The following is a 24,840-nucleotide window of genomic DNA, read 5'->3' as shown; positions in this document are numbered from 1 at the left end:
GTTACAATGGCTTATGGATTGGCTCATATAAGTTCGAAAGGAATATGTAAGTTGTTGGCTCCAGTTTGGCAGAACGCTGGAATCCCGAAATGTGCAGAGAACGTGGTGAAACATTGTATGATTTGTCTGCAATATAATCCTGGTAAGGGAACTCCAACTCCAGCTGGTCATTTTGCTCCTCCGACGTATCCATTTGAGGTGATACAGTTAGACTATATTCACATGGAGAGATGCAACAATCTTAAATATGTTCTTGTGGTTGTTTGCGCCTTTTCTAGATGGATAGAGGCTTACCCCCTAAAAGATAATACTGCCTTGTCTACAGCCAAGGTTTTGTTGAGAGAGTATTTCCCTAGGTATGGATTGCCGAGAATTGTATGGTCAGACAATGGGAGTGAATTTGTGGGTCAAATCATGAAGAAAGTATGCTCTGGATTGGGAATCAGTCAGAAGTTCCACGCAGCGAATCACCCCCAGTCTGCTGGACTTGTTGAATGTTACAATGGTATGCTTAAGCTGAAATTAGCCAAGGTACAAGCGAGCACTGGTCTTACATGGCCAGATGCCTTGCCGTTGGCTCTTTTGTCAACAAGGACGACTGTGCATTCTCGAGTGGGACTTAGTCCGTATGAGATTGTGTTTGGTCGTCCAGCGAATGTTTGGGGAGTGCCTCGTCTGAAAGAATACAGCAGTATTGAATACCCTATGTTGGTGGATTACTTACATGACTTGACTGCTAAATTACGTGTTCTCCACCAACAGGTCTATGACAGTTTGCCGACAGCTACTACAGATCCAGGCCACGTACTTGAACCTGGACAGTATGTTCTTGTGAAGAATTTTCAGCGTACCAAGAACTTGCAACCTAGATGGACCGGCCCCTATCTGATTTTGTTGGTTACTAGAACCGCTGTTAGAGTAGCAGGCAAAAAGAACTGGGTGCATGTCACCCACTGTAAAAAAGTTCCTTTGCCTTTACCATATGATCAGTGGGTAAGGGATGGTATCGCCGATTCTGATTGTGAGAAGGTCCCTAGGTTCGTTCCATTTAGTGATGCTCATTTGACATGGACACGGTCTGAACGTGAGGATGATGATGTTCTACAAGCTGCTGTGCCTCCTCATCTGAAGATTGACACCACCAATCCGGATCTTCTATTCAAAGATCAGACTGTGCCTGACAAAGAACGCTACGATTTGAGACCAAGAAAGATTGTACATATGGACAAATAAATATTTTCTTTCTTATGTAGTGAATTTACACTTCGGCAGATCAAGAAACATTTTTTTGTCTTTTTCGAACCACCATCCGGGTTCAGCTGTAGGGTCGCGGTATAAAGACTTGGGATTGCAAGCCGTGTAGACACAAGGTCGACGGTTCTGGTTGGTCCAAGGGCGTTCCCTAGACTGACAGGCGCATTCCTTAGCGGAAGAGAACCAACTGCCGCGAACAGCACGGTTAGAGGATGGAGTTTTTTTACGCTGCAAAGAATGTTAGGAAAATGGACTCTAAAGTCCGAATATGTATATTGGTTCGTAGCAAATGTTTTTTAATAATGTGTTTTTTAATGCTTTTGAATATTGCATTAGCTTGTGTGGGTTTGGTTTTCTATGTCACACAACAGCCGTTTGCACCTACTTCCCAACCTATGTCTTTTCCTACTACTGTTTCTTTACATTCTTTTCATATTTTACCTGAACACGAGCAAATTAGAAGGTCGGAATTTGTGAATAATTCCTTTGTGCAACTTCTCCATCAACACCAGTTAGTAGTGAACACCACTAATTGTTGGGTGTGTGTGGTCTTATGCCACATACTATGGATAGAGGTATTCCTTATCTGGTTCTGCCATTCAGTTACAATGGGTCCGTATGGGCATATCAGACAATGTTTATTTATGCCATTGAAGTCTATCCCCTGCGTTCCATGAGAGATAACTCAAGTAACAAGCATTTACAATGCAATGGTCTCGGCATCATTAAAGGTAGAGCTATTGGCATTGCTCATGACATTTCTTTTTTTTTCTTTAAATCATAAATAAATGGCATTGTCATTTACATTGCCAATAAACAGCACTCTGCACTCAACAGCACACACCGCTCTGCACCTGCACTCACCGCTCTGCACCTGCGCACTCACTGCTCTGCGCACTCACTGCTCTGCGCACTCACTGCTCTGCGCACTCACTGCTCTGCGCACTCACTGCTCTGCGCACTCACTGCTCTGCGCACTCACTGCTCTGCGCACTCACTGCTCTGCGCACTCACTGCTCTGCGCACTCACTGCTCTGCGCACTCACTGCTCTGCGCACTCACTGCTCTGCGCACTCACTGCTCTGCGCACTCACTGCTCTGCGCACTCACTGCTCTGCGTACTCACTGCTCTGCGCACTCACTGCTCTGCGCACTCACTGCTCTGCGCACTCACTGCTCTGCGCACTCACTGCTCTGCGCACTCACTACTCTGCACTCACTACTCTGCACTCACTACTCTGCACTCACTACTCTGCACTCACTACTCTGCACTCACTACTCTGCACTCACTACTCTGCACTCACTACTCTGCACTCAGCGTAACGAGACGTAGCGTGGGCGTGCACATCAGCTGAAGATCGCCGGAGAAGACACAGAGTCTGCCTGCTGCCGTGACTGACCCGCTGCGGAGGGAAAGAGCCCGGTGAGTGGGGGTAGAGGGGGGGCGGCAGAGAGGGAGTGGGCAGAGAGGGAGTGTGTGTGTGTGTGCGTGTGTGTGTGTGTGTGTGCGTGCGTGTGTCTGTCTGTCTGTCTGTCTATGTGTGTCTGGCGCGTGCCTGCCTGCCTGTGTGCGTGCGCGTCCACAGACCCTGGTAGGCTCGTGCACCGCTCTGTCCTCCCTTGAGAACGAACTTGACTGCAATAGGTCTCGGCCGAGACCTAATAAAGCCTTAGTGAAGGGAATTACAGATATGAGTAGAGATATCGAAACGTATAAGACTATTCCCAAGGATGAGTTACTAGCATATGTTGGTTGGAATGCAACCGGATATAGTATTAGTCTGGGTGAGAAGCAGAGACGAAAAAGGTCACCTCCGATTTGGATTGTACCCCATCATGGTAATTTTTGTCTGCAAGGGAAAGGCAAGAATCCGAGAGCTCAGTTAGGGAAGAGTGTTTGTACTCAGACGTATGTCTTTGCGTCCCAAACTTCCCCACCGTTTTTAGCAGCTAAGGGCACGTATTTTGTCTGCTATGATAGCGCATATACATGGTTGCTCCCTGATTTTTCGGGAACATGTTATGTTGCATATTTGTTGCCTCCTACGTATACTGCTGCTGTAGATTACCACAGAACGAGAGTTGTTAGGGGTGTCTTCAGTGAGAAAGATACTACGGGACAAGAAGTGGGAGACTCAAGGGTTTCCTACCGTTTTGGGGACCTATGGCAAACAGTAGAAACTTAAGGCAATTAACGAGAGTGGTTGAATCCACCATAAATGAAACTGCTGGTGCCCTTAGTAATCTGACCGCTGAGCTTCAAGTGGATCGCCTTATGACATTACAGAATCGAATGGTTTTGGACGTCATACTTGCGGACCGAGGTGGGGTATGTAAAGTGATCCAATTGAGTTGCTGCGTTTTCATACCAGACAATGCTCCTACAGTACACCAGGCCATTTCTAAGTTACATAAGATCTCTGAATCTATAAATGTGGATAAAGGAGATTGGTCGTTGATTGGATGGTTTTGGGGACTGTTATCGACCTGGGGATGGAAGATTCTGATGATCATTGGGATGGTTTTAGCGATTCTCTTCTCATGTTGTCTCTGTGTACAGTATGGCCCTGCCATATGTGGCCTTTGTACTACTACGTGTGTGAGAAGACCTGTCTCGAGAGAAGTCCTGAGTAATAGGATGATGCTCCAGCAGCATCTTGATGATCTGATGAATATTGACATCGACTCAGACGCAGACTGAATGATTGCCTATGTAAGGGCAATAGGAGGGTCTGTGGTTCCGTGAATTCTGAACCCGTTTTATAAATAGCATGGTTTTGTTACGAATTTGATAATAGCAAACCGTAACTAGTGAGTTCGGCAAGTACGAGTGATCTCGTCATGCTAGACTTACAGATTCACTACGTTTGTGGAGATTTCGTTCTGAACCGTGGGTTCCATTTTGTGTATGGCAGCCATTTTGTGGTTGCCCTCACATAGGCCGATGACTGTGGTTGAACTAGTCTTTTAAGGACATGTACACCTTAGCTCGAGTTTGTGCTGACTCCTGTTTGACCTGAGTGAACTGACCCTGTTAAACCAGTTCCTGCCCTTTAGCTGATCAAGATTAAGGATCAGAGCACAGGACATCATTAAGTTTTACTGCACACAAACATGCCTTATCCTACTTCTATCTGTTTCTTCTTTTATGGTCTATTTATGATTGGGTTGTGGCCTTTTTTTATTATGGGTTCGTTCGACCTGTCTAAAGAAGAATGTTGGGTTTGACCAATGATTGATCATGGGCTGGGGAACTGAAAAGTGGGTTTTACCATCATGCGATACTTTTGGTGTGGATACATGTGATTGGGCAGTTTGCAAATATTAAGTGCTTGTCTGGAATGTGATTTTTGGCATAAAAAGGGATGACTTGCTTTGTAAAATTGAGCAGTCTCCTGAGAACTCATACCGTGATGATTTCTAGGACTTCTGTTACTGGCTGCAGCCAATAAATTTGATCTTTGACGCCACCACGAAGAGTCCCGTGTCTCTGTATTCTAAGACAGGTGAACCCGAAGACTTTGGGCGTGCCCCTGGCGCCGCTGGGTTCTAAAACCCGGTTCTTCAGCATGAGTGCGTGAGTCCAGTGCAGTGGTCTGCCGGATGTTCACTAGAGGAATGGCGGTTAGTAGCATCTGCATTCAGTGCATTATTGGTCTCAAGTGAGCTCACCAATCAAAAGGCTACCTCCAAAGATTGTTGCTTTTATTTACTTCCAGTAACAACCAGGACGAATATCTGGACCATCTCTCAGCCGCAGTGGAGGTTTCCAGCAAGTAATATGTGAGCCTGTAGCTCAGACATGAAGCAGAACAGGGTAAAATTGTATATCAGATAATTACATATTAATTATTTAACATCTTTATACCGCGACGAACATCGTAAGGTATGAGAGCGCTTAAAGATCAGCAGTGAGACAACGGTCATGTGGATAACACACTAACGCAAATGAGATAATCAATGGAACAATCAGAGAACTAGTAATAGCTACAATTTAGCGAGTTAGGGGAGCAGGAGGAAGAGGGCAATGAGAACTCGAAAGAAGAGTAGAAATGGAGATAATGTTGAGGAGGGCGAAGAAAGAGGAGTGTGAAAGAAGAGGATGGGAATAAAGTGAGGACTAGAGAGCAGAACAACAAGATAGAGGGAATGAATGAATGGATAGTAGAGGGAGAGAGGGAAGGAGGTGAGCAAGAACAGAACAAGAAGAGGGTAGGTTGATGGCTGGGAAGGGGTGAGAGAGCAAGAGCGTGGAAAAGGAAAGTGAGTTGAGGACTAAACAGGAAGCACAGGGGGGGTGCAAGGACATATGAGTGCGAGATGTTGAAAAGAGGAGGCGGATGTGCTGTAACACAAATAAAGGTATGGTGGGGGGGCCTGTGCCTCCCATATCTCATGGATATTCATAGGCCTTAATGGGTGTTGAGCCTCCTGCGCCAACGGGGCTGCAGGGGTCTAGGTTATGTCCCTGGAAGGGGCAGGAGCAGGGGAAGAATTGGAGGGGAGTAAGAGCAGAGGAGATAGTGAAAAGGGGGATGGGAAGAGAGAACAGAGAGGACGCGGGGTGGAGTAAGTGGGAAGTAGAGAAAGAAGGCAAGGAATATTTAGAGGTAGAAGGGAAGGAACGGTCCCAGAGGAGGGAAAGGTTGGTAGAGGAGGAGAGTGAGTGCCGAGGAGCGAGAACAAACAGCTAGAGAGAAAACAGAGGGAAAGAGCAGGAAGTAGATAAAGGTGTGGTTGAAGTGAGGTTAGAACAAGAGTAGGGGAAAACATGGGAATCTGAAAGAGTGGAAAAAAAGAGAAAACTACAGAATGGCTAAAAACGAAATGAAGGGAAAGAGGCGCCATGCGGGAGAGGAAGTGCAAAGCTAGACTGTTTGCAGAAGCAGGCTATTGGAATTACAAGAAGATTTAAAGAGATAGGCACAGTCTAAATGAATGTGCATTTAGGTGCTTGCAGTAAGACATCGGCATAAGTTTCATTCTAAAGTTTGCCAAGAGATATGTTCAAAGAATAGAAACTGCTCCTGAGAAGGACTGATGTTGAGTGTGCAGACTATTGAAACAGGGTGGTTTGAGAAGTTCTGGAGCTACCAGATAGTTTTAGGAGGCTGGAAAGGTAGGGTAGGGAGCTGACATGGACAAAAAGCCTAGCATGAACGTTATTCTAGCTTTAATAGAGAGCCAATGGAGCTCGGCGAGGATAGCAGTGAAATGGATGAAGTTATTGGTTGATGACACAATTCTGGCCGAAGCATACATGCAGTTTTCAGAGACAGGAGAGCTGTTTAAGGGATGACTGCAACAACAGCTTTGCCAAAAACCAGCTAGAAAGAATCCGAGCAAGGGCCACTGATTGTAGAAAAGACGATGACATAAGCAACGTGGTCTTCAGGGCTCGCAGGTACAAGTGAGTCGCTTTGGAGAGCCTATTGATGTGGGGGGGATCATGGCTAGAGAGGAGTTCAGGGCAATACCAAGTGAAGAAACAGTGGGAGAGAGAGAAGGGGAAAAGACAGGGAAGTTGAGATTGTTTACCTGATCCGGGTTAAAGGACGTTTTGAACTTGGGAGTGAACAAGACAAATAAATTTTTATGTGGATTTAGGGTGAGAAAGTTCTCAGACATACCGGACTGAATATTGCGAAGGACAGATATTTTATTGGTCATCTGCAGTGTTACTTTCAGCAGGACTAGGTAAATGTGGCCTCCTCAGCAAAATGTGTCCCCTAGCAGAGGTATGTGTATGTCAGTTGTTTTGATCAGGCAGTTGGTGATCTAAATGTTCTTTTTATTTATCTGCAAATAAAAGTTATTCTTCTTTGAATATTCGGCACGGATTGGACATTGAGTTTATTGGGAGCGATTAAATGTTAATCTATCTTAGAGTTTCTAAGCTTTAATCCTCCTAAAGTAAGCCTTGACAGCTCGGCTTCAATATCCCTGAATAATGAAGGTGCAAAGCATAGAACTTATCCAATAGGATTGGAAAAGTAACGGTGGCCCTGGAACACTGGTGGTAAACAAGAGTCCCCGCACACGAAGCTGCCCAGTTACCCCCAATGAACAGAGAACTCCAAGAAAATGCCTCACTGAGGAAACTGGATTACATTTCTTTAAGACAGCAGTCAGTCGATCCAAGCATTTTCAGACTTTTCAAGGTCCTTTTGCAGCCTCAAAAGAAAGTGTTAAATCAAGTTTTCCGTCAAGTGGAGCACCAAGTGCAATCCCTTATCTCTCCTTGAAAACATATCTGAAGAAATAAGTCATAAAAGCCCTACTAAATTATTGCTTCATTCAGAGAACCTATCAAGAAAGTGACTGAGAAGGTTAATGTGCAAGCAGTCTGGGGAGGCAATATTATAACTACGCTGAGGATAACAGTTTAGGTTTTTGTGTCCTTGATTTAAAGCAAGCTCTCCATCTCAGTTTTGAATTTTATTTGGGCAAGCTTGATGATTTTGAAAAGAATATATGTTTATAGTCTATTTGTTTTTGTCGTTGCAAGTCCATTTCAGAAGAAGCAGGGAGGCAGACTCAGAGGCAAGCAACAAGCAGTACAGAGTTGTATCCAGCAGGCATAGATGTGGGTGAGCACAATAAGAGGAAGATTCCTCTAGATGTGGGGGGCTCAAAAAAGTTCTACCTTGAAGAAGCAGACAGAATTCACCCCGCTTACAGAGAGGGACGGATGGGGGACAAATAATTCTACTAGCAAAGGTGGAGAAATGTCGGCTGGAGTGGGGTCAGGATGAGGAACGTGGGAGCAAAAGAGGGATTCTACCGGTATTGGGGGAATAGGAGGATAGATAATTCTGCTAAACTCAACTCAAACTTGAAGGTTTGGAAATAATGTGTGTTTTGGTCTATTTATTGTTGATGGTGCATACCAGTAGGGTGGGGGTGTGGGGGGGAAGTATCAGAGGAACAGAATTGAGGGGTGGGGTTTGAGGTAACTAGCTAGCAATACAGATTTGCACCGGTAAACATAGAAGTGAATGAGCAGAATAAGATGGGGAGCTCTGAGAAGTTTCGACCTCAAGGGACCATGGCAGAATTCGCCATGCTTAGGGTAAGGAACAGAGGGCAATGGATTCTCCTAGAAAAGGAGGGAGAGGTGTGTGTGAATGAGGACAAGAAGAGGTACTTCTGTGGGAGAGGGAAATTCTATCTGAGTGAGGAAGGAGCAGGGAAGGAATTCTGCTAGTAAGGAGGGCAGTGAGGGGACTTTTTCGAAATTAACTTAGCAGTATTGCAGTAGATTAGATCCATTAGTTATGAACTTTTTGTAAAACAACATGTTTCAACTAAATATCATGGGTCCTCTAAGCCTCGGTCTATTCCTTAGACTGCAGAAAGCCAGCCTATTCCCGCCTTGCATTGCCTCGGTCTATTCCTTAGACTGCAGAAAGCTAGCCTATTCTCACCTTGCACCTGAAAGTTAAAGTGGTAAAGGCAGCATATAACTAAAGACAAAAAAATAAAATAAAAAAAAAGATATAAAAAAAGATATGGCATCACAGAGCACAAAACTAACTGGGTGACAATATCTGCCGAACCTTTGGCGAGAAAGATTTCGCCCAGCCTACTGACATTTACAAAACTAAATATGGAAGTGACTCGCTACTGTACCTTTTGATGCTCGAGCTCGACCCTGCAGGAAGTAATCCAGAAGAGTTTAGGACGTCAACTTCGGTGTGAGGTGCAGCATGCAGAGAGCTTGAGACATTCGCCGAATGGAAACGATGTAGAGCTGAAACGGGAGCAAACAGACATTTCAGAAAAATTGTTCACAACAGAGGGGAAAGAGGTCAAAGTTACCAAAAATACACTAAAACCTCTTTAGAGCATTTGACACAGGTGAAAATCCTGCTATATTTTTGTCTCTTTATCAAGCCACGTTATGCGCTCTGACATAGCCCAATGAGCCATTCTCAGAGCTTTACACTAAATGCATGTCTTAACAGGCAGTCAGTGAAGTGTAGCTGCCATCAACCTAAATTTCACTGGTTGCCTGTTAACAACATTCTGTTGAAAACTGTGCATCGGTCATTAACAAAATGGTTTAATTTATCTTCATTCTTGCTCCTAGTACTTCACTCCGGCATTGCTTATTCACTCATCATGGTTATCCCACGTGTACATCACTCTAGGACAGGAGGTCCGTACTCTGTGCCACAGCCTTTTGGAATATGCGTCCTCGCGCTGCCTTTACATCAAAAAACATATGTAGTTTACGAAACAACTGAACACATTCTTCTTTACAAGATGAATTTCAACATTGGAATCTTGTGCCGTGATAACTATGATAATTAGAATAATGAATCACTCAATGAATCTACAGGGCACCAGTTGCTAGCCAGGTGGTTCAGTACGCTGCAAAACGGCAGTCATTACTTGTACAATCAATTCTTTTTCTATTGTCATGTGTTCCTGGTGATTTTTTTTTTGCCAAAATCTACGTTTGGGGATTTCTAATTTGCCACCATGTATTTTACTTATTAGGTCTCGCCTAGGCAGCATATGCGCTATCTCTTCGAGACATGCTGTATCTACAATGTGAGCTTCGAGCACGTCCCATCTTTTTCATTGGTTCCTATTGCTGCCCTTCGTAAATGCCTGCTTTTGTTTGGTGAATATGCTTAATAGTCCCTCCTTTTGGTCTTTTGTAAGTCCCACGAGGACTGCCTCTGTTACATGTATCATTTCACTTGTCCCATTATATCAACTGCTAAAGGAACTTTTTTCTTCGTGGTCTAAGAGTAGTTCACACAAGGGAGCGCTCTGTTTTTTCACTCCTCTGAGTTTTTGTGTAAACAGGGCTGTAATTCTTAGCTCGTCGCATTTACTGTTCATGTGAAGACTGAGATCAAATGTCAGACGTGGTTCCCCCAAGGGAGCCTGTTTACTTTTCTTTATCTACATCTGACCCAGTCCTCTTCCTCCTGCCCACACACCATAGCGATCTGTTGTCTGCTTGCGCTGACCTGTGCTTTGTGGGAGAGGCATGACGGGAGCCACGTTTGTTTGTGAAGCTGTTCAAGGTGAACTTTGCATTCTGTTTTTTAAGTATTTGGTTCAGTTTGGAGAGGAGCTCTGGGCTCTTACAGCACATGCCTCAGATCCAGTGTTATGCACCAATCTGTGGGCAAGGGACGCCTCTCTGATGTGTTGTGAATAAAATAGGCTCACTTGGAACTGACCATTTAACAATGCAGTGCATGACTTAAATACCACTGCTTAATCCTTAGTGGGATATATATTTCGGTCAGCAACGAAGGTCCAGAACTTAAAGACAAAATAGGAATTTGCTTATCTAATATGCAAGGCAGCTTGGAAACAGAAAAATAACTGTTAAGCTCCCTTGCGCGTGTAGCAACATTGCCCCCTATTGATAAATATTCAAGAAGTGCATCAAACAAAATTGACATTTGAGTGTAATTGTTTTCCAATAATACTGGCTAAGCAGTATCTGTTTTGGTGCGTTTGATGCATCTTCTTAACGAAATAGATTTTATACAAGAAAAATTAGGCTGCTTTTCAGTCACGCTCTAAATACATCCCCTTAGACTTGCGCTCTTTTGTCACGATGTCTGATGTATTTGCGAGATAAACGGCAGCTCCGCAGAAGCAGTCATTTTATGTGATGCAAACTTTTTTTGATTCCATATAGGCTTGAAAGTATTTTGTTCTTGTGTCCCTGCCACTGCCCTTTTGAATGGATTAAGCTGTAAGGGAGGCCCAAACTGTTCTTTCTGAATATGTGTTTTTTTTGGGCTGTGGAGAGAGGGGAAGGCTACTTAGGCACTTATCTGGAACAGGAAATACTTAGGGGGGTGGGCAGCAATTGTGTGTCAGTCGACGGAATGATGGTTTTTAAGTCTCGGCTAGACATCGCACATCCCGGCAACAAAAAGGCTATGACTGATGTAACAGTATATTACGTTTTTATGGGTTCCGGAGTAGGGTGCTACTCCCAAAAGAGCGCTTCAACACCCCATCAGGGGTAACAAGCGCTACATAAATGCAAACCTTTTTCCCTCGTCTATCCCTCCGCTATCCTTCACAATCCAAATAATTTACAAATATCCACCACTCAAACTACTTTCATATTTCACTATACTAATTTACCACTAATACTTTAGGGGTTTCGGAGTAGCATGCTACTCGCTGAAAAAGCGCTTTGACGCCTCGTCAGAGGTAGTAAGTGCTGTATAAATGCAATTACAATACAATACATTTGTAAATCGCCATAGGGGCAAAGCCAATAGGTCTCAGCCATCCAAGAGCTATAGGCGTTGCCTATGTTAATGCATTTATGTATGGCTCTGGGGATGTTTTTATTGATATACGCGAATGTATTGCCACCGTCCATATAGAACTTTGGTTGTTTTATAGCTGATTTTAAGCTACACAAATTCAATTACATACAGACATATATGCATTTTGGCGAGTGGAGCTTAATTATTCTCTGACTTAGAAAGAGTAAGAATTCAAGCAACATGAAAGTCGAAACTCACTCAATCTAATTGCCCTTTCAATATGAAAGCACAGTTTTGAACACAGCACTGATATAACCCGATTCTATCCAGATGCAATTCCAACAAAATGAATTCAAATTGTTACCATAGAAACGGACAGGGAACTTGGGCTCTTCTGTCCTTAAAGTAAGTCCCACTCACTTGTCACTTGGTTTCTCTTACTTTAAGTTCTCCTCAGGTTACTTGCAGGTCATTTTAGCCGAGAAGCACATAATATATCTATTAAGGGCAGCTAGATGCTGACATCAATGCTGTGGTTAAACAATAATGGGGTAACCCTGTGTCCCTCAGAACCTGGGTATGAATAAATTAAACAAGAGTTGGTTCTGTCGGGTAGAAAGTGCGTTATTTAGTGGTGCTCTGAATGCACTGATTAAAATTGGGTAGCAACCTTTTCACAAACGCCTGTAGAGTAAGACAATTTTCCTTGAAGAATTGGAAACCGAGATTTAGAAGCTTTGTACTGTTTCTATTTATCAGAATTAAATCATTCATAGATAATCACAGTAAAAGGTGGCTGTCAACATGAATTCAATATTTACATAGAATGGGGTGATCGTGTGACATAGGTGCTCAGTGCTCAACAGGTGTACAATATATACAATGGTGGTTGAGGTTTTTATATACAGGTGAGGGATAGGCCAGATGATGCATTAACACCAATGACTCTTTTCACTAGCAGTGACCTTTCGTTATCTGTAGAGTCTTAGATAGTGTGGGCCTTAAGTAATCGTCTACGTTTCAACCTTAGTTGTGCCCCAGTCGTTGGTCATGCAGGGTCTTCATCAGGACAATGTCGGGAAAGGGCCGTGACATCCTAAAATCATAAAGAAAGCCGCGTGTCAATGAGCTGCGGTTGCTGGCGTGCTCAAAAGATGCAAAGAAAGTGATAGGGCGGCAGTACTCACTCTAGAGGAGGCGGACAATGTCTAGGCCGGGGTCAGGAGACACTTGCGGAAAGTTCAAAATGCGGGCCCAAGCAGAGATTGCTCTAAAAACGGGGGGAAAGGTTGTTCAAAATTGGACCATGGAATCTACTGCTAGCATGCAGCTTACGTGTGCCGCTATGATAGTAATTACAGTGAGTGACTGTGTATATTTAAAGGTAACTGGAGAAATATTTACAATTGTTGTGAAGCTATCGCTAAAACATGTGAGGTTTTAAGTGGCGGTGAACTGGGGACGAGACCGCGATTCAACGTGGTGGTGCGGCCTCGTGTTGTGCAGCAACGGGCGCAGGGTTGATAGTCATGCTTCTTGTTATGGACGTGTCATGCACGAAATCGCCTCGGAATTCAACGGGGTGGTGCGGCCTCGTGTTGTGCAGCAACTGGCGCAGGGGTGGTAGTCATGCTTCTAGTTATGAACGTATGAAGCACGTCATCATTTCCGAATGTAGCTGCCCAGGGCACCGGGGTGTACCTGTGATGCGAGACCATGATTGCGGGCCCATACCCATATAGTTCCTGGCCAATTAATCTATGGAACCATTGTGTCCGGAATGGGACATGGTAGACCGGCCTAAATGGTGACAAGCGGCCGAGGTGGTGAGCGCGGCATGGGGGCGAAGTGCCTATCGGCGTGGTGATTGTCGGATGGTAAATTAAAACGTGTGTCGAAGTGAAGTTTATTAAAATGTGCAGTGCAGTGTGCGCTCGGTGAGTGCGGCAAGGGGACATGGTGCTTAACGTGATGGATATTCAACAATTGTGTATTTTAAAAGCAGCGAATTGTGCAATGCATTCTAGGGGGACTGGGGCGCATCGGTGATCCTAGTTGGGCAAAATGGAGCGGTAACCTGACGAAGTGGTTCGGCGTGGTGGCATCCGTGCGGTATGCCTGAGCTCACCTTAGTGTGGCAAAGATCTAATCGGAAAGAGGTGTGGGGCAGATGAGCCGTAGTCTTGACTTGCCGCTGCATTCAGTCAGGAGTTCTCGAGTGGGGAGGACTTGTGTATATATAGGGTTGCGCTGACATGGCGTCTAACATGCACGCTACTGCCAGGGAATCTGTTGCCTGGCAATGAACGCGAGTCTTTCGTAGATGGTTATGGAATCTGTCATGTAAAACGCATCTCGCGTGAATTAGTCTGGAGGAGCAGAGCGCCGGAAATGTGGGTTAAGGAACGCCTACTGGGATTCAAGGCCAGTCCGTGTGAAATTAAGGATTGAATCTATAAAGGAATACATTGTTTAAGGTATACGTTTGTAAAGGTTGAATCACAACTCTGCCAAAAAGTTTAACACAAAGTCAATATTACAACCCTTTTTTCAATGATATTAAAAAACACAGGTTACACATAATGGGCCCAATTCACAGAACTAACTTAAGACAAAATCCTAAACTTACTACCATTTTCGTATTCACAGAAGGCACTTACTCATTTTGGTATTCACAGAAGACACTTACTCATTTCGGCATTCACAGAAGTTAGGACTCCTAACTTTAGGACTCCTAAATGCATTCTGTGAATACCGTAAGTCTTAAAATTAGGATTTTTCTCAATTTAATAGTAGTAAAGTTAGCACTCCTAAATTGAGAAAAATCCTAATTTTAAGACTTTCGGTATTCACAGAAGGCATTTAGGAGTACTAAAGTTAGGAGTCCTAACTTTACTACTATTAAATTGAGAAAAATCCTAATTTTAAGACTTACGGTATTCACAGAATGCATTTAGGAGTCCTAAAGTTAGGAGTCCTAACTTCTGTGAATACCGAAATGAGTAAGTGTCTTCTGTGAATACCAAAATGAGTAAGTGCCTTCTGTGAATACGTAAATGGTAGTAAGTTTAGGATTTTGTCTTAAGTTAGTTCTGTGAATCGGGCCCAATGATCTGTTGTGAATGGAGCGGCTGAATCACAACTCTGCCAAACGTGCAGAGCAGTTTAACACACTGTAAATAATACATGCCTTTCATCAATGATAAAAATATTAAAAACAGTAGCATAGTGATTTTTTTTATGGACTAGGACCCTCGTGGTTCGGGGGTGAACTCTGAACAGGAACTACATCATATGCAGGGAGGTGTTAGGGTGTTGTTATTGTGGAGTAAGAGATAATGCACAGTGTACGAGTGTATGCTGAGGAATAAAGACGTATTTATCTGCAGCTCCCATGTGGCGTGTTTCACTTACATGCTCCAGGGCTGGAGAAGACGTTACATCTAGCAACAAGTAGGGAATACGTACCCCAAAGAAAACAAGGATGCTTTCCCAAAGAGTTTGCAACAGTACAGCAAACTGCTTGTGTGTGCCTCGAATCGGTGCAAAGCAGTCTGCAACTAGTACATGTGGAGTCAAAGCCCTCCTCCAGCCCATACACGGCTAAAGAAGAAAGTGAAAGCCCTGCAGAGTAGCACATTCAAAACGTCTGCCAAAACCACCAGCGAAGCAGTCAACGGAAACATTGCTACGCCTCGAATACAGAGCAATTACTCAAATGAAGCAGAAAGCTAACGGCAGCGACAACCAGGTACAGGAACAGAGAATTTATTCACCGTTAAAGACAAGTGAAGCATTCTACAACCTCAGATCGCGCGTGGTGACCCAAGTTCAAGCATAAGGGTTAGGTTAGGCTGATTTGTAGAGCGCAACAGCTGCCCCAGCAAAGGGGCTTCCTGGCGATAAAAGCAATAAAGGCCACTGACAGCAAAGAGTCCATCAAAGCGGGCAAAAAGAGGTCAGAGGGCCGCAGAGCCACAGAGACAGACAAGAAGGCATGGACTACTGAACCTAGGCAGATGGGAAAAGATGAGTTTTCAGTGCTTTCTGGAATGACAGGTAGTTATGTAAGCTCCGGATGTGAACAGGAAGAGCGTTCCACAGCTTAGCTGCCAGAGTGAGAAAAGAGCGTCCACTGGCGCAAGCCCTCCTAACCCGGGGAAAAGCTGCAAGGTGTTGACCTGCTGAGTGAAGGTGACGAGCGGGGGCGTAAGCAGAGAGCAGGCAAGCCAGGGAGTTAAGGATTCTGAACGCAAACCAGAGAGACTTAAACTCCACTCGTTTTGCCACTGGCAGCCAGTGAAGCCGACGGATAGCGGTGGAAGTGGAGCAGTGGCGAGGCAGGCCTCGAAGAGTTCTGGCGGCCACGTTTTGGACTCTCTGTAATCTCACAATCTCCGTCTAGTTGGCCCCCAAGTAAGGCGAGCTGGCATAGTCCAATCTAGACAGCACGGACGCCTGGACAATAATCAATCGGATGGAAGGGTAAAAAAAAAAACAGCAGGGGGTTTAAGCCCACACAGGATGCCAAAACATGTCGAGTCCACCCAGACCCCAAGGTTCTTCACCACCTGTTTGGGGGTGGGTGCTGTGCCCAAAGTGGTGGGCCACCACTGTTCACTCCACATCTCCCGGTCTTTCCCGACCAGCAAGACCTCAGACTTGCTGCCATTGAGCCGGAGACAGTTGGCCCCCCATCCACCCTGCGACGTCCACGAGACCGCTCCAGAATTTTGCAGCGTCGTTCAAACAGTCATCAGAGAGGGCGAAAACTAATTGTGTCTCATCGGCATAGGACACTATAATCAACCATCTCCTCTTGGCTACCTCAGCTAGGGGCTGAACATACAGGTTGAAGATCGTTGGACTTAACGCAAAGCCCTGCGGCACTCCTTGTTTGATAGGATGGAATCTGGAGGTGAAAGGGGGGCCGACACCTGAAACGACCTCTCTGAAAGAAAGGAGATCAACCAATCCCAGGCGAGGCCCATTATGCCAGCCTCCTTCAACCTCTGTATCAAAATCTGGTGAGAGACCGTATCAAATGCGGCACTAAGATCTAATAGAATTAGTGCCTAAGTGCGTCCCTCATCCAGTGCTGCTCTTAGATGTTCAATCGCAGCTATGAGGGCAGACTATGTGCTCAGACCCGGGCGAAACCCGCACTGGAAGGAGTCCAGTATGTTATTGTCCTCCAAGTATCCTGACAAGATGGAGTTGACATAGGCTTCGGAGATCTTAGAGGCCCAGGGAAATAGGGCGAAAGCTCTCCGGTTTAGCTGGATCGAGGGTGGGCTTCTTTAATAGTGGCATTACCCTGGCCTGCTTCTAAAACCTGGGAACCTTGGCCATTGACAGAGACATGTTGACGACCTGGCTCAGAGGTATTAGTAGTACAGGGAGCAGTCTTATCAGCTGGTCAGGCTTCATAGGGTCAGCCGGGGAGCCAGATTTAACTTTGTCGCAAAGTACACATAGCACATCCTCAGAGATTGGCGAGAAGGTGGACAGTGGATGAGCAGCATGGGGTGCAACCCCAGGGTCGGGGCCCGTGGTGACCTGAGGGAAGGTTTTATAGATGTTATCCACCTTAATAATAAAGAAGGCAGCGAGGTCCTCACAATGTTTGTCAGACTTGATGGCGGACGTCACAGGTGCCCCAGCATTTTTTAAGTTTTTAAGAATAGAAAAAATCCTTTTAGAAGCAGTGTGACTGTTTTTGATGTCCTCAGTAAAATGTGCTGTCTTGCTTTCTGGACAGCCATATGATAGTTCTTAATGGCTGACTGGTAGCAGCTCTTCAGTAAGGGATCAAAGTCTCACCTCCAAGCCCTCTCCATCCGTTTACATGCTTTACGCATATTGGTACGGTTGGTGTTGTACCATGGAATAGTTTTAGTGCTCAAACATCTGGATTGTTTGGCAGGGATCATATCATCCAAAGGATGTCGTAGCCAGTCTAATAGTGCTTCAATGGCGGCATCTGGATCTTCCGGCCAGCTGGGCACGCTCGAAGAAAAGATGGAACTAAGGCGATCAAAGTTTAGTTTGTGCCAAGGGCGACGGAGCAAGACCTTCTGGGATGATTTTCGAGAGGGCACGACCCTGGACAGTGACATAGGGATCAGATAATGATCAGACCAACATATAGGGATAGGGTTTGAGACAGCGAGGCGTAGGAGGTTGGAAAAGACTGGGTCAAGTAGATATCCAGCAGAATAGGTGGGATCATGTACCAGTTGGTGTAGCGGGCAGGCCGCTAGGTCAGCTAAGAAGTTAGCTGCTTCTGGGTCGTGAGGACTGTCAAGATGCCGATTTAAGTCACCAATGATGGAAAAGTTGGCATATCTCACAACCAGCGAGCCTACTGTGTCAACCAGTGCAGCCCAACATTCCTTCAAAGGGACTGGGGGTCATACACCAGTAAGCCAGACATGGTATAGTTGGAATTAAAGGAGATCCCAAACCAACCGCATTCACAGCCCATTACAGTTTCCTTGACAAATGTGCAGGTATAGCATGATTTAAACACAACTACCACACCGCCGCCTCTAGTCTCCCGGTTGAGGGTGATGATGTTATAGCCCGGGGGCCGTACCAACCCTGGTTCTGCCACCGTGTCAGTAGACAACCATGTCTCTGTCAGGAAAAGAACATCGGGGATTCGTCACGCAGCAGGTCATACACATCTAGATAGTGTTTTACTAATGACCGGCAGTTGAGACTAAGCAGTTTAATGTCAAGGCCATGGTCAGATGGATAGGTGGGAGGAGATGACGTGGACGTCCATGAGTTGAAGCCACAACTCCTACAGCAGAATGGACCCACGGGAAGACTGCATAGGCGAGGACAGCAGGTGTTACTAGCTGGCTTGATGGATATAAGTTTCTCCCGGGAATTGGAAAGCATTAAAGCATTTTTCCCCCGAAACCGGCAGCATAACTGGCGTCTGGCGACGTCCAGTCGCGGACCGGCGCAGACAGGCTCGCCTTTGGTGCGTCCGAGGTCTGCTCATGCCTAAATGCTGGCAAAGTGAGCAGTTCCACCCCCGGAAATGTGTCACCAGGCGGGTGAAGGTGCTGAATCGAGTGACCGCCCTCCACAACAATAGGCAAAATGCCGCGGTAGACCGGAGCGCGGAAAGTGAAGGACAGTCAGGTAGGTAGAGCGGAAGAAAATTAAAGGTAAAAATGCAGATCTGAAATGATGCCCCACGTTTACAATGCAATTTTAAAATAGAGCAATTTAAAATAACGCTGCAGCTCAACCTTGTATGCTGCGCGTTCTCAGCTATGAAAGGTATATCTTCAACCAAGCACAACAACAGGTTGGTGAAACAATGGACAAATTGTTGAAAGACTTGACACACATTAAACATTGCAAGTTATGTGATTTCACCAAGGAAGTCATGCGGCTCAGAGTCACTGGTGGCTGCTTTTCAGATTTGTTTAGAAGGCGCATATTGAGAGAAACCTACAGCTTTGAGAAAATGCTGATGCTCTAAGCACAGAAGAACGAGCAGATCCGACAAGCTGCTGACATAGAAGCAGGAACAGCCCACAATAAATCAGCCTTGGTTGTGAAAAGCAAGCACAAGCAAAAGCCAGATGCACGCAAGTCAACGCTTTCAAAGAAATCAAAGTTATGCTTCCAAAGTGGATTTTCGTTTTCCCGTGAAGGTGAATGTCCACCCATTGGGCAGGACGGCAAAGGTTGTGGGAAAAAGAATAATTGTGTGCCGAGCTAAAAAACAAATAAGTATGTGACGATGGAAAGAAAAGATGGACGCGAGAACGTTCCAGAGCACTCGCACCACACTCACCAAACAAAAAAGCAACATCAGCTACGATAAATAGAAACCATTTAAAATCGGTTGTCATCAAGTTCATTGTACAAAGGCTCTTCAATGTCATTATTGAGTACCAGCGAGGAAGATGGGTGTGCGCTGATGAGGTCTACCAAAGGACGGCATGCACATGTGGGGTTGGCAGCTTATAACGAAAATCACAATTCAAAGAAAACTCACTAAACAAAGGCAAACTTCAGCTGGACATTGTCCAAGAATCACGTTAAAAGTGAACAATCACCCAATAACTTTTATCATAGACAGTGGTGCGCCAATTAATATAATGTCTGTGGAAAAATGTAACAACTTATACCCCGTGGCTCGTCCATTGGGCACAAAGGTATGCACCTGGGCTGCTTCTGAGCCACTGCAAAGCAAAAGGTCATTCACAGCGACAATAAGGCACAAAAAAAATGGATGAAAGCCACCATTCATATTCTACAAAGGGACTTCGCTGAAGGCTTGCTTGCTCAGTTTTGCCACCGCTGCTGACCTGGGATTAATATCCCTCAACTATAACCTCTTGTGCTCAGTCTAAGATCACGAGACGATTCCCAATGTTGCTTCATGGCTTGGGAAACTCAAGAAAATAAAAGGGCAGCTTTACATCAATCAAGCCATTCACCTTTTTGCTCAGTGACATCGTAGAGTTGCTTTCCATTTACGAGAAGCAGTAGAGAAAGAGTTGTAAGTGCTTTTAAAGCATTACATCATTGAATGTTCCACAGGCCCAAAGCTATGGGTTTCTCCCATAGTGGTAGTACCAAAGAAGGACAGTAGTGAAGCAGTGCCCATATGTGACGGGCAAACAAAGCCATTGAGAAGGAGAGACACCCTGGTCTACACATAGCGGTCATGATCATGAAACTGAATGGAGCCAAATTGTTTTCCTGTCTCAACCTGAATAAAGGATACAATCAACTTGAATTGGTGGAGAACTGTAAGTACATTCCTACTTTTTCGACTCATTGTGGTTTGTTCAGATATAAGAGACCGAGTTTTGGAGTATCATGGCTGCTGAAATATTTCATTATGTTATTTGCCGAGTAATCTAACATGTTACACATGCTTTCAATTACCGTAATGTCATACTAGTTTTTGGGAAAACACAGAGAGAACACAACAAAACCCTTAGCCAAGTGTGCCAGTTACTTGCTGATGCAGGTTTCACTCTGAATGCAGGAAAGTGTGAGTTTCACAAAATCAAACTTAGGTTTTTTGGGCACATATTCTCTAATGGGGGAATTAATCCAGGCCCAGATATGGTGCAAATACTATCACCCACTTGGCCTCCCACCCCCAAGATGTTACCATGCTATTATCTTTTCTAGACATGGTCAGCTACTGGTCAAGATACATTTGCAACTTTGCTACAGCGCAACTTTGCCCATTAAGGGACTTGACAAAGAAAAATGTACTGTTTCAATGGTCTTCAGAATGCAACAGGAGTTTCCACAACATTAAACATGCAGTTGAAAATGCAACTAAAGTGGCCTACTTTGACCCCAAATTACATACTGAATTAACAGTTGATGCAAGCCTGGTAGGGCTAGGGGTAATCCTTGCTCAGCAGAAGCCGTCTGAATGCTCAGAAACACATTGTGGCCTATGCCAGTCGGAGTTTGTCTGAGACAGAACGTCCATACTCTCAGCCGGAGGAGTGTCTGGCTGTGGTGTGGGCCTGCAAACATTTTCATATATTCCTCTATGAAACACTATTCACTGTCATCACAGATCACCAGGCGTTACTCACAATTTTTGGGAACCCAAAAGCTAAGATGCCCCCTTGCATCAAGAGGTGGGGGTTAAGACTGCAAGAGTACAACTACAAGATTGTGCACAAACCAGGGAAGGATCAAACCCACCAAAATACTTTTCACGAGTGCCGCTACATTATCTCTAGTTAGACATCTGGAACAGCTGAAGCATACCTTAATTTTACTGTGAGATCCAGCACACCAGCGGCTCTATCAGTTGAACATATCATTGCTGCCACAAATGCTGATAAAGACATGATCATCATTAAAGAACTAATTGCTGCGCAATCATGGAGAAGTACCCAGCCTCTTGCTGATGATGCTGAATTCCAAACGTTCAAAAAATTGCAGGACGAGTTAGCTTTCACTTAAGAAGGTATCCCTTTTAAAGGCTTGAGAATCATTATACCTGGAAACCTATGACAGTGGGTCGAGCTGGCCCATGAAGGATACTGTATCACAGGCACCAAAAGAGCCCTACGAGATCAAATGTGGTTCCCTCAACTAGATGAGCGAGTTGAGAAAGAGCTAAAAACATGCCACATTTGCAATTGCTTGTCTCTGAAGGTGACACAAACATCTGACCTTCCTGCTCATGCCTGGCAGAGAGTGGAGGTTGACTTATTTGGGCCTTGAGAAATATTTGAGTTTTTCTTTGGTGGAGGACCTATCTTTGTCAACCCATGACAAGGTCATAGAAGGACTTGAGGACATCTTTGCAACGTGGAACATTCCAGAAATCCTCAAATACAGCAAAGTGTTCAAAAAGTTGAACGTCGGATACCAAAGGCGAACACCTCTTTGGCCCCAAGCCAGTGGTGTAGTTGAACGATTTATGGGCACCCTCAAAATAGTCATTCAACAAGAATCCATGGATGGAATTGATCTTAACCAAGCCATGTGACGGGCCCTTAGGGTCTATCGATCAACTCCTCATTCCTCAAATGGTGAGAGTCCAGCCACCTTACAATTTGGGCGAGCCATCAGAACAAAACTACCTCAATTGACCTTGGATCGATCAGTGAATACTGACCAAGTTCGAGACATCGACGCAATTCGGAAAATGAAAACATACCGATCAGCATCGTCATGCCCAGAAGACAGTCTAACAAAGGAGATTGGGTGCTGGTTAAGCAGAAACAAAAACTGACACTCTTTTGGCTGCTAATCCTATACAGTTAGTGCTGTGCAAGGGACATATGATAGCACATCGTCCTGGACAATCCATCACTCTGAGAATGTCACATTTTGGACACCTACAGCAGCACTTGTCGAGCCCTGAAACCATGCTTGAGGCAGCTCTGCCAGCAGGACCGGCTCAAGCACCGGAGACCATGTCACCGCTGTCCGATCAGGGTGGACCCCGGTCACCTAGTCCAACAAGTGCAAGCACCTTGCCGAATAATTGAAGAACTGTGATTTTCGTGATGTTCACCAATTTTTATTTAAGGGGGAGATGTAGCATATTGATGTTATACAAACTTGGCCCTTGTGGTTCTGGGTCAAACTCTGAACGGGAACTAGGTCATATGATGTTTGGTGTTAAGGGACTGTTAATTTGGAGTATGAGAAAATACAAAACACCACAATCATGCGGGTATTTTATTTTCCCCATTATAAAAGTAGCATTTTATTCTTTAAGTTTAACAACAAAAAAATTAAGACTTTGCAGCCATCGTATGTTCCCTCCTTCCAATAATCCAACACATTTTGGGTTTAATTGAGGCACAATATTTTGTTACGATCATACAACGTGACTGTCACTGCGTATCAGAAAACAACTTACTGCACTAGAAAACTCACATCCAATTAAAAACACATCCTCCAAATGCACCACCATCTGAATTAACAATAAGTGAAGTACAGCCAAATGATGAATAAGGCACAAATAGAACACATGCGGGTTTTTTAAATGACATCTGTTGAATTACAGATATATCACACAAGCTAAATCGGCATTCCTGAGGGATGGCGCACGTCAGTTCTTTATAAGGAGTAATCAAAAATAAAAGTTGGACACGCAGTTGTATTGAGGACATATGTCACACAGTCGCCAGGGTAGACTTAACGCAGTTCCTGTTTATTTTGCGCTGCAGGAGAAAGTGTCACACAACACAAACCAATGTCTAAGGGGCGGGGTGGAACACATAATAGACAGTGTTTTGGGGGCAAGGTGGCTCAAACTTAAGTGCGGGCATTAAAAAGAGACCGCATGTGTGCTAGTTTCACGGCCCGGTCTTTGTACAAGGGGGAGGAGGAATACATGCCAGTAGATCTACTCAGGACAGGTGCCAACTGCGTGAAGGTCAGGTTGCAAAACATGCCATTTTGCATGCATATGGCTGCCCCAAGATCATGTGGCAAAACTGCCCCGATTCCAAAGAAAGTAGTAATAGAAAGTGTCTGGCGGTACAGCGGGGATTACCTCTTCCTACAAGGTTCGGGAGTCTCCACATTCTGTGCTGGGACCAGCGCCCCTTCAGCGCTGGTCACGAGACTATCATTCGGGACGTAAAAGAAACAGCGCTCATTGCGTAAGCCGCACAGCCATAGAGAGAAAGGGGCGGCTAGAGAGGGTTACGAAAGCGGAAAGAGTGAGCAGCGCGGTTAGAGTTAGAGACTGGCCGACATCCGAGTTGTAGACACAAAAAGAGGACTTGCCGAAAGATCGCGCTAAGTATATGACCGCATTGGATGCAGATTTGTAAATATTTATTGTACGAATTATTCCGGGGTGAAACAAAACACTCCGTGTGAAGGGATGCATTGGAATTAAAGATATTTCTAACCTTTGCGATCCCGATCGTAGGTGTGAGAACGACAATGGCTGAGTAGGGAGCACGACGTCATGTTTTACCTTCGTCTCCGCGTCTCGCTTTGCTGCTGAGCTGTTGGCTTTGCCAGGGCCTGTTGTCCTGGAATGATTTAGTGAAATAATTTTTAAAACAATCACAGAAGGGCATTCACGCTGATGCACTGCCAGGTATTTTTTAATGTTCTTTTTATGAAAGGGTCCGAAAACATAGACCTCTTAGCATTTAAAAAAGATTTTCCCAAAAACATTTAACGATTGTTGCCACAACAGTGAAATTATTAATTCAAGGTAAAGACCATAATGCAAATTATCTATAAGAGAACACAAGAGCTTAAAATAAAAATACACATTATATACACAGAATCGTGTTTTTTCACATCAGTCTTGTGCTGAAATAGCCTTCTACGTCAGGTGCTTAGAAGCACATCGTTAAAAAAACAAGCATTTACAATGCAATGGTTTTGCCTTTGGAAAAGTTAGAGCTATTGGCATTGTAAATGACAAAACTTGTATTTATGTGTTGGTTTTGAAAACAGATAAAAAATGGCATTGTCATTTACATTGTCATTAGTTTAATCTCTGCAGTCACTCTGCAGTCCTTAGTACTCCATAGCACTCCCTAGTCACTCTGCACTCCCTAGCACTCCCTAGTCACTCTGCACTCCCTAGCACTCTGCACTCCCTGGTCACTCTGCACTCCCTAACACTCTGCAGTCACTCTGCACTCTCTAGCAGTTCCTAGTCACTCTGCACTCCCTAGTCACTCTGCACTCTCTAGTCACTCTGCACTCCCTAGCACTCTGCAGTCACTCTGCACTCCCTAGTCACTCTGCACTCTGCACTCACTACTCTGCACTCCCGCCTTGAACAGGGCCAGCACGTACTGTCCCATGAGGGCCGCCTTAC

General features: G+C 44.8%; 1 protein-coding gene across 2 annotated transcripts in view; it reads right to left on the bottom strand.

Annotated features, from left to right (window-relative positions):
* Positions 1–23,714, bottom strand: part of DELE1 (DAP3 binding cell death enhancer 1) — a 103,860-nt gene extending 80,146 nt beyond the window's left edge. The window contains exons 1-2 of one of the 2 annotated variants that reach the window (XM_078653526.1): positions 23,545–23,714; positions 8,887–9,007 (exon numbers count right to left, since the gene is read on the bottom strand). In XM_078653526.1, the coding sequence (XP_078509652.1) occupies positions 8,887–9,007; positions 23,545–23,575 (152 nt within the window). In that variant the 5' untranslated portion in view covers positions 23,576–23,714. The remainder of the gene's footprint in view (positions 1–8,886; positions 9,008–23,544) is intronic. The other variant, XM_078653527.1, reaches the window with a different exon arrangement.
* Between the last annotated feature and the right edge of the window lie 1,126 nt (positions 23,715–24,840).

The sequence above is a fragment of the Lissotriton helveticus genome, chromosome 7, assembly GCF_964261635.1.
Source record: "Lissotriton helveticus chromosome 7, aLisHel1.1, whole genome shotgun sequence".
NCBI classification, from domain to species: domain Eukaryota; kingdom Metazoa; phylum Chordata; class Amphibia; order Caudata; family Salamandridae; genus Lissotriton; species Lissotriton helveticus.
The sequence above is the reverse complement of the archived record's forward strand: the minus strand, read 5'-3'. Positions and strand labels throughout refer to the sequence as shown.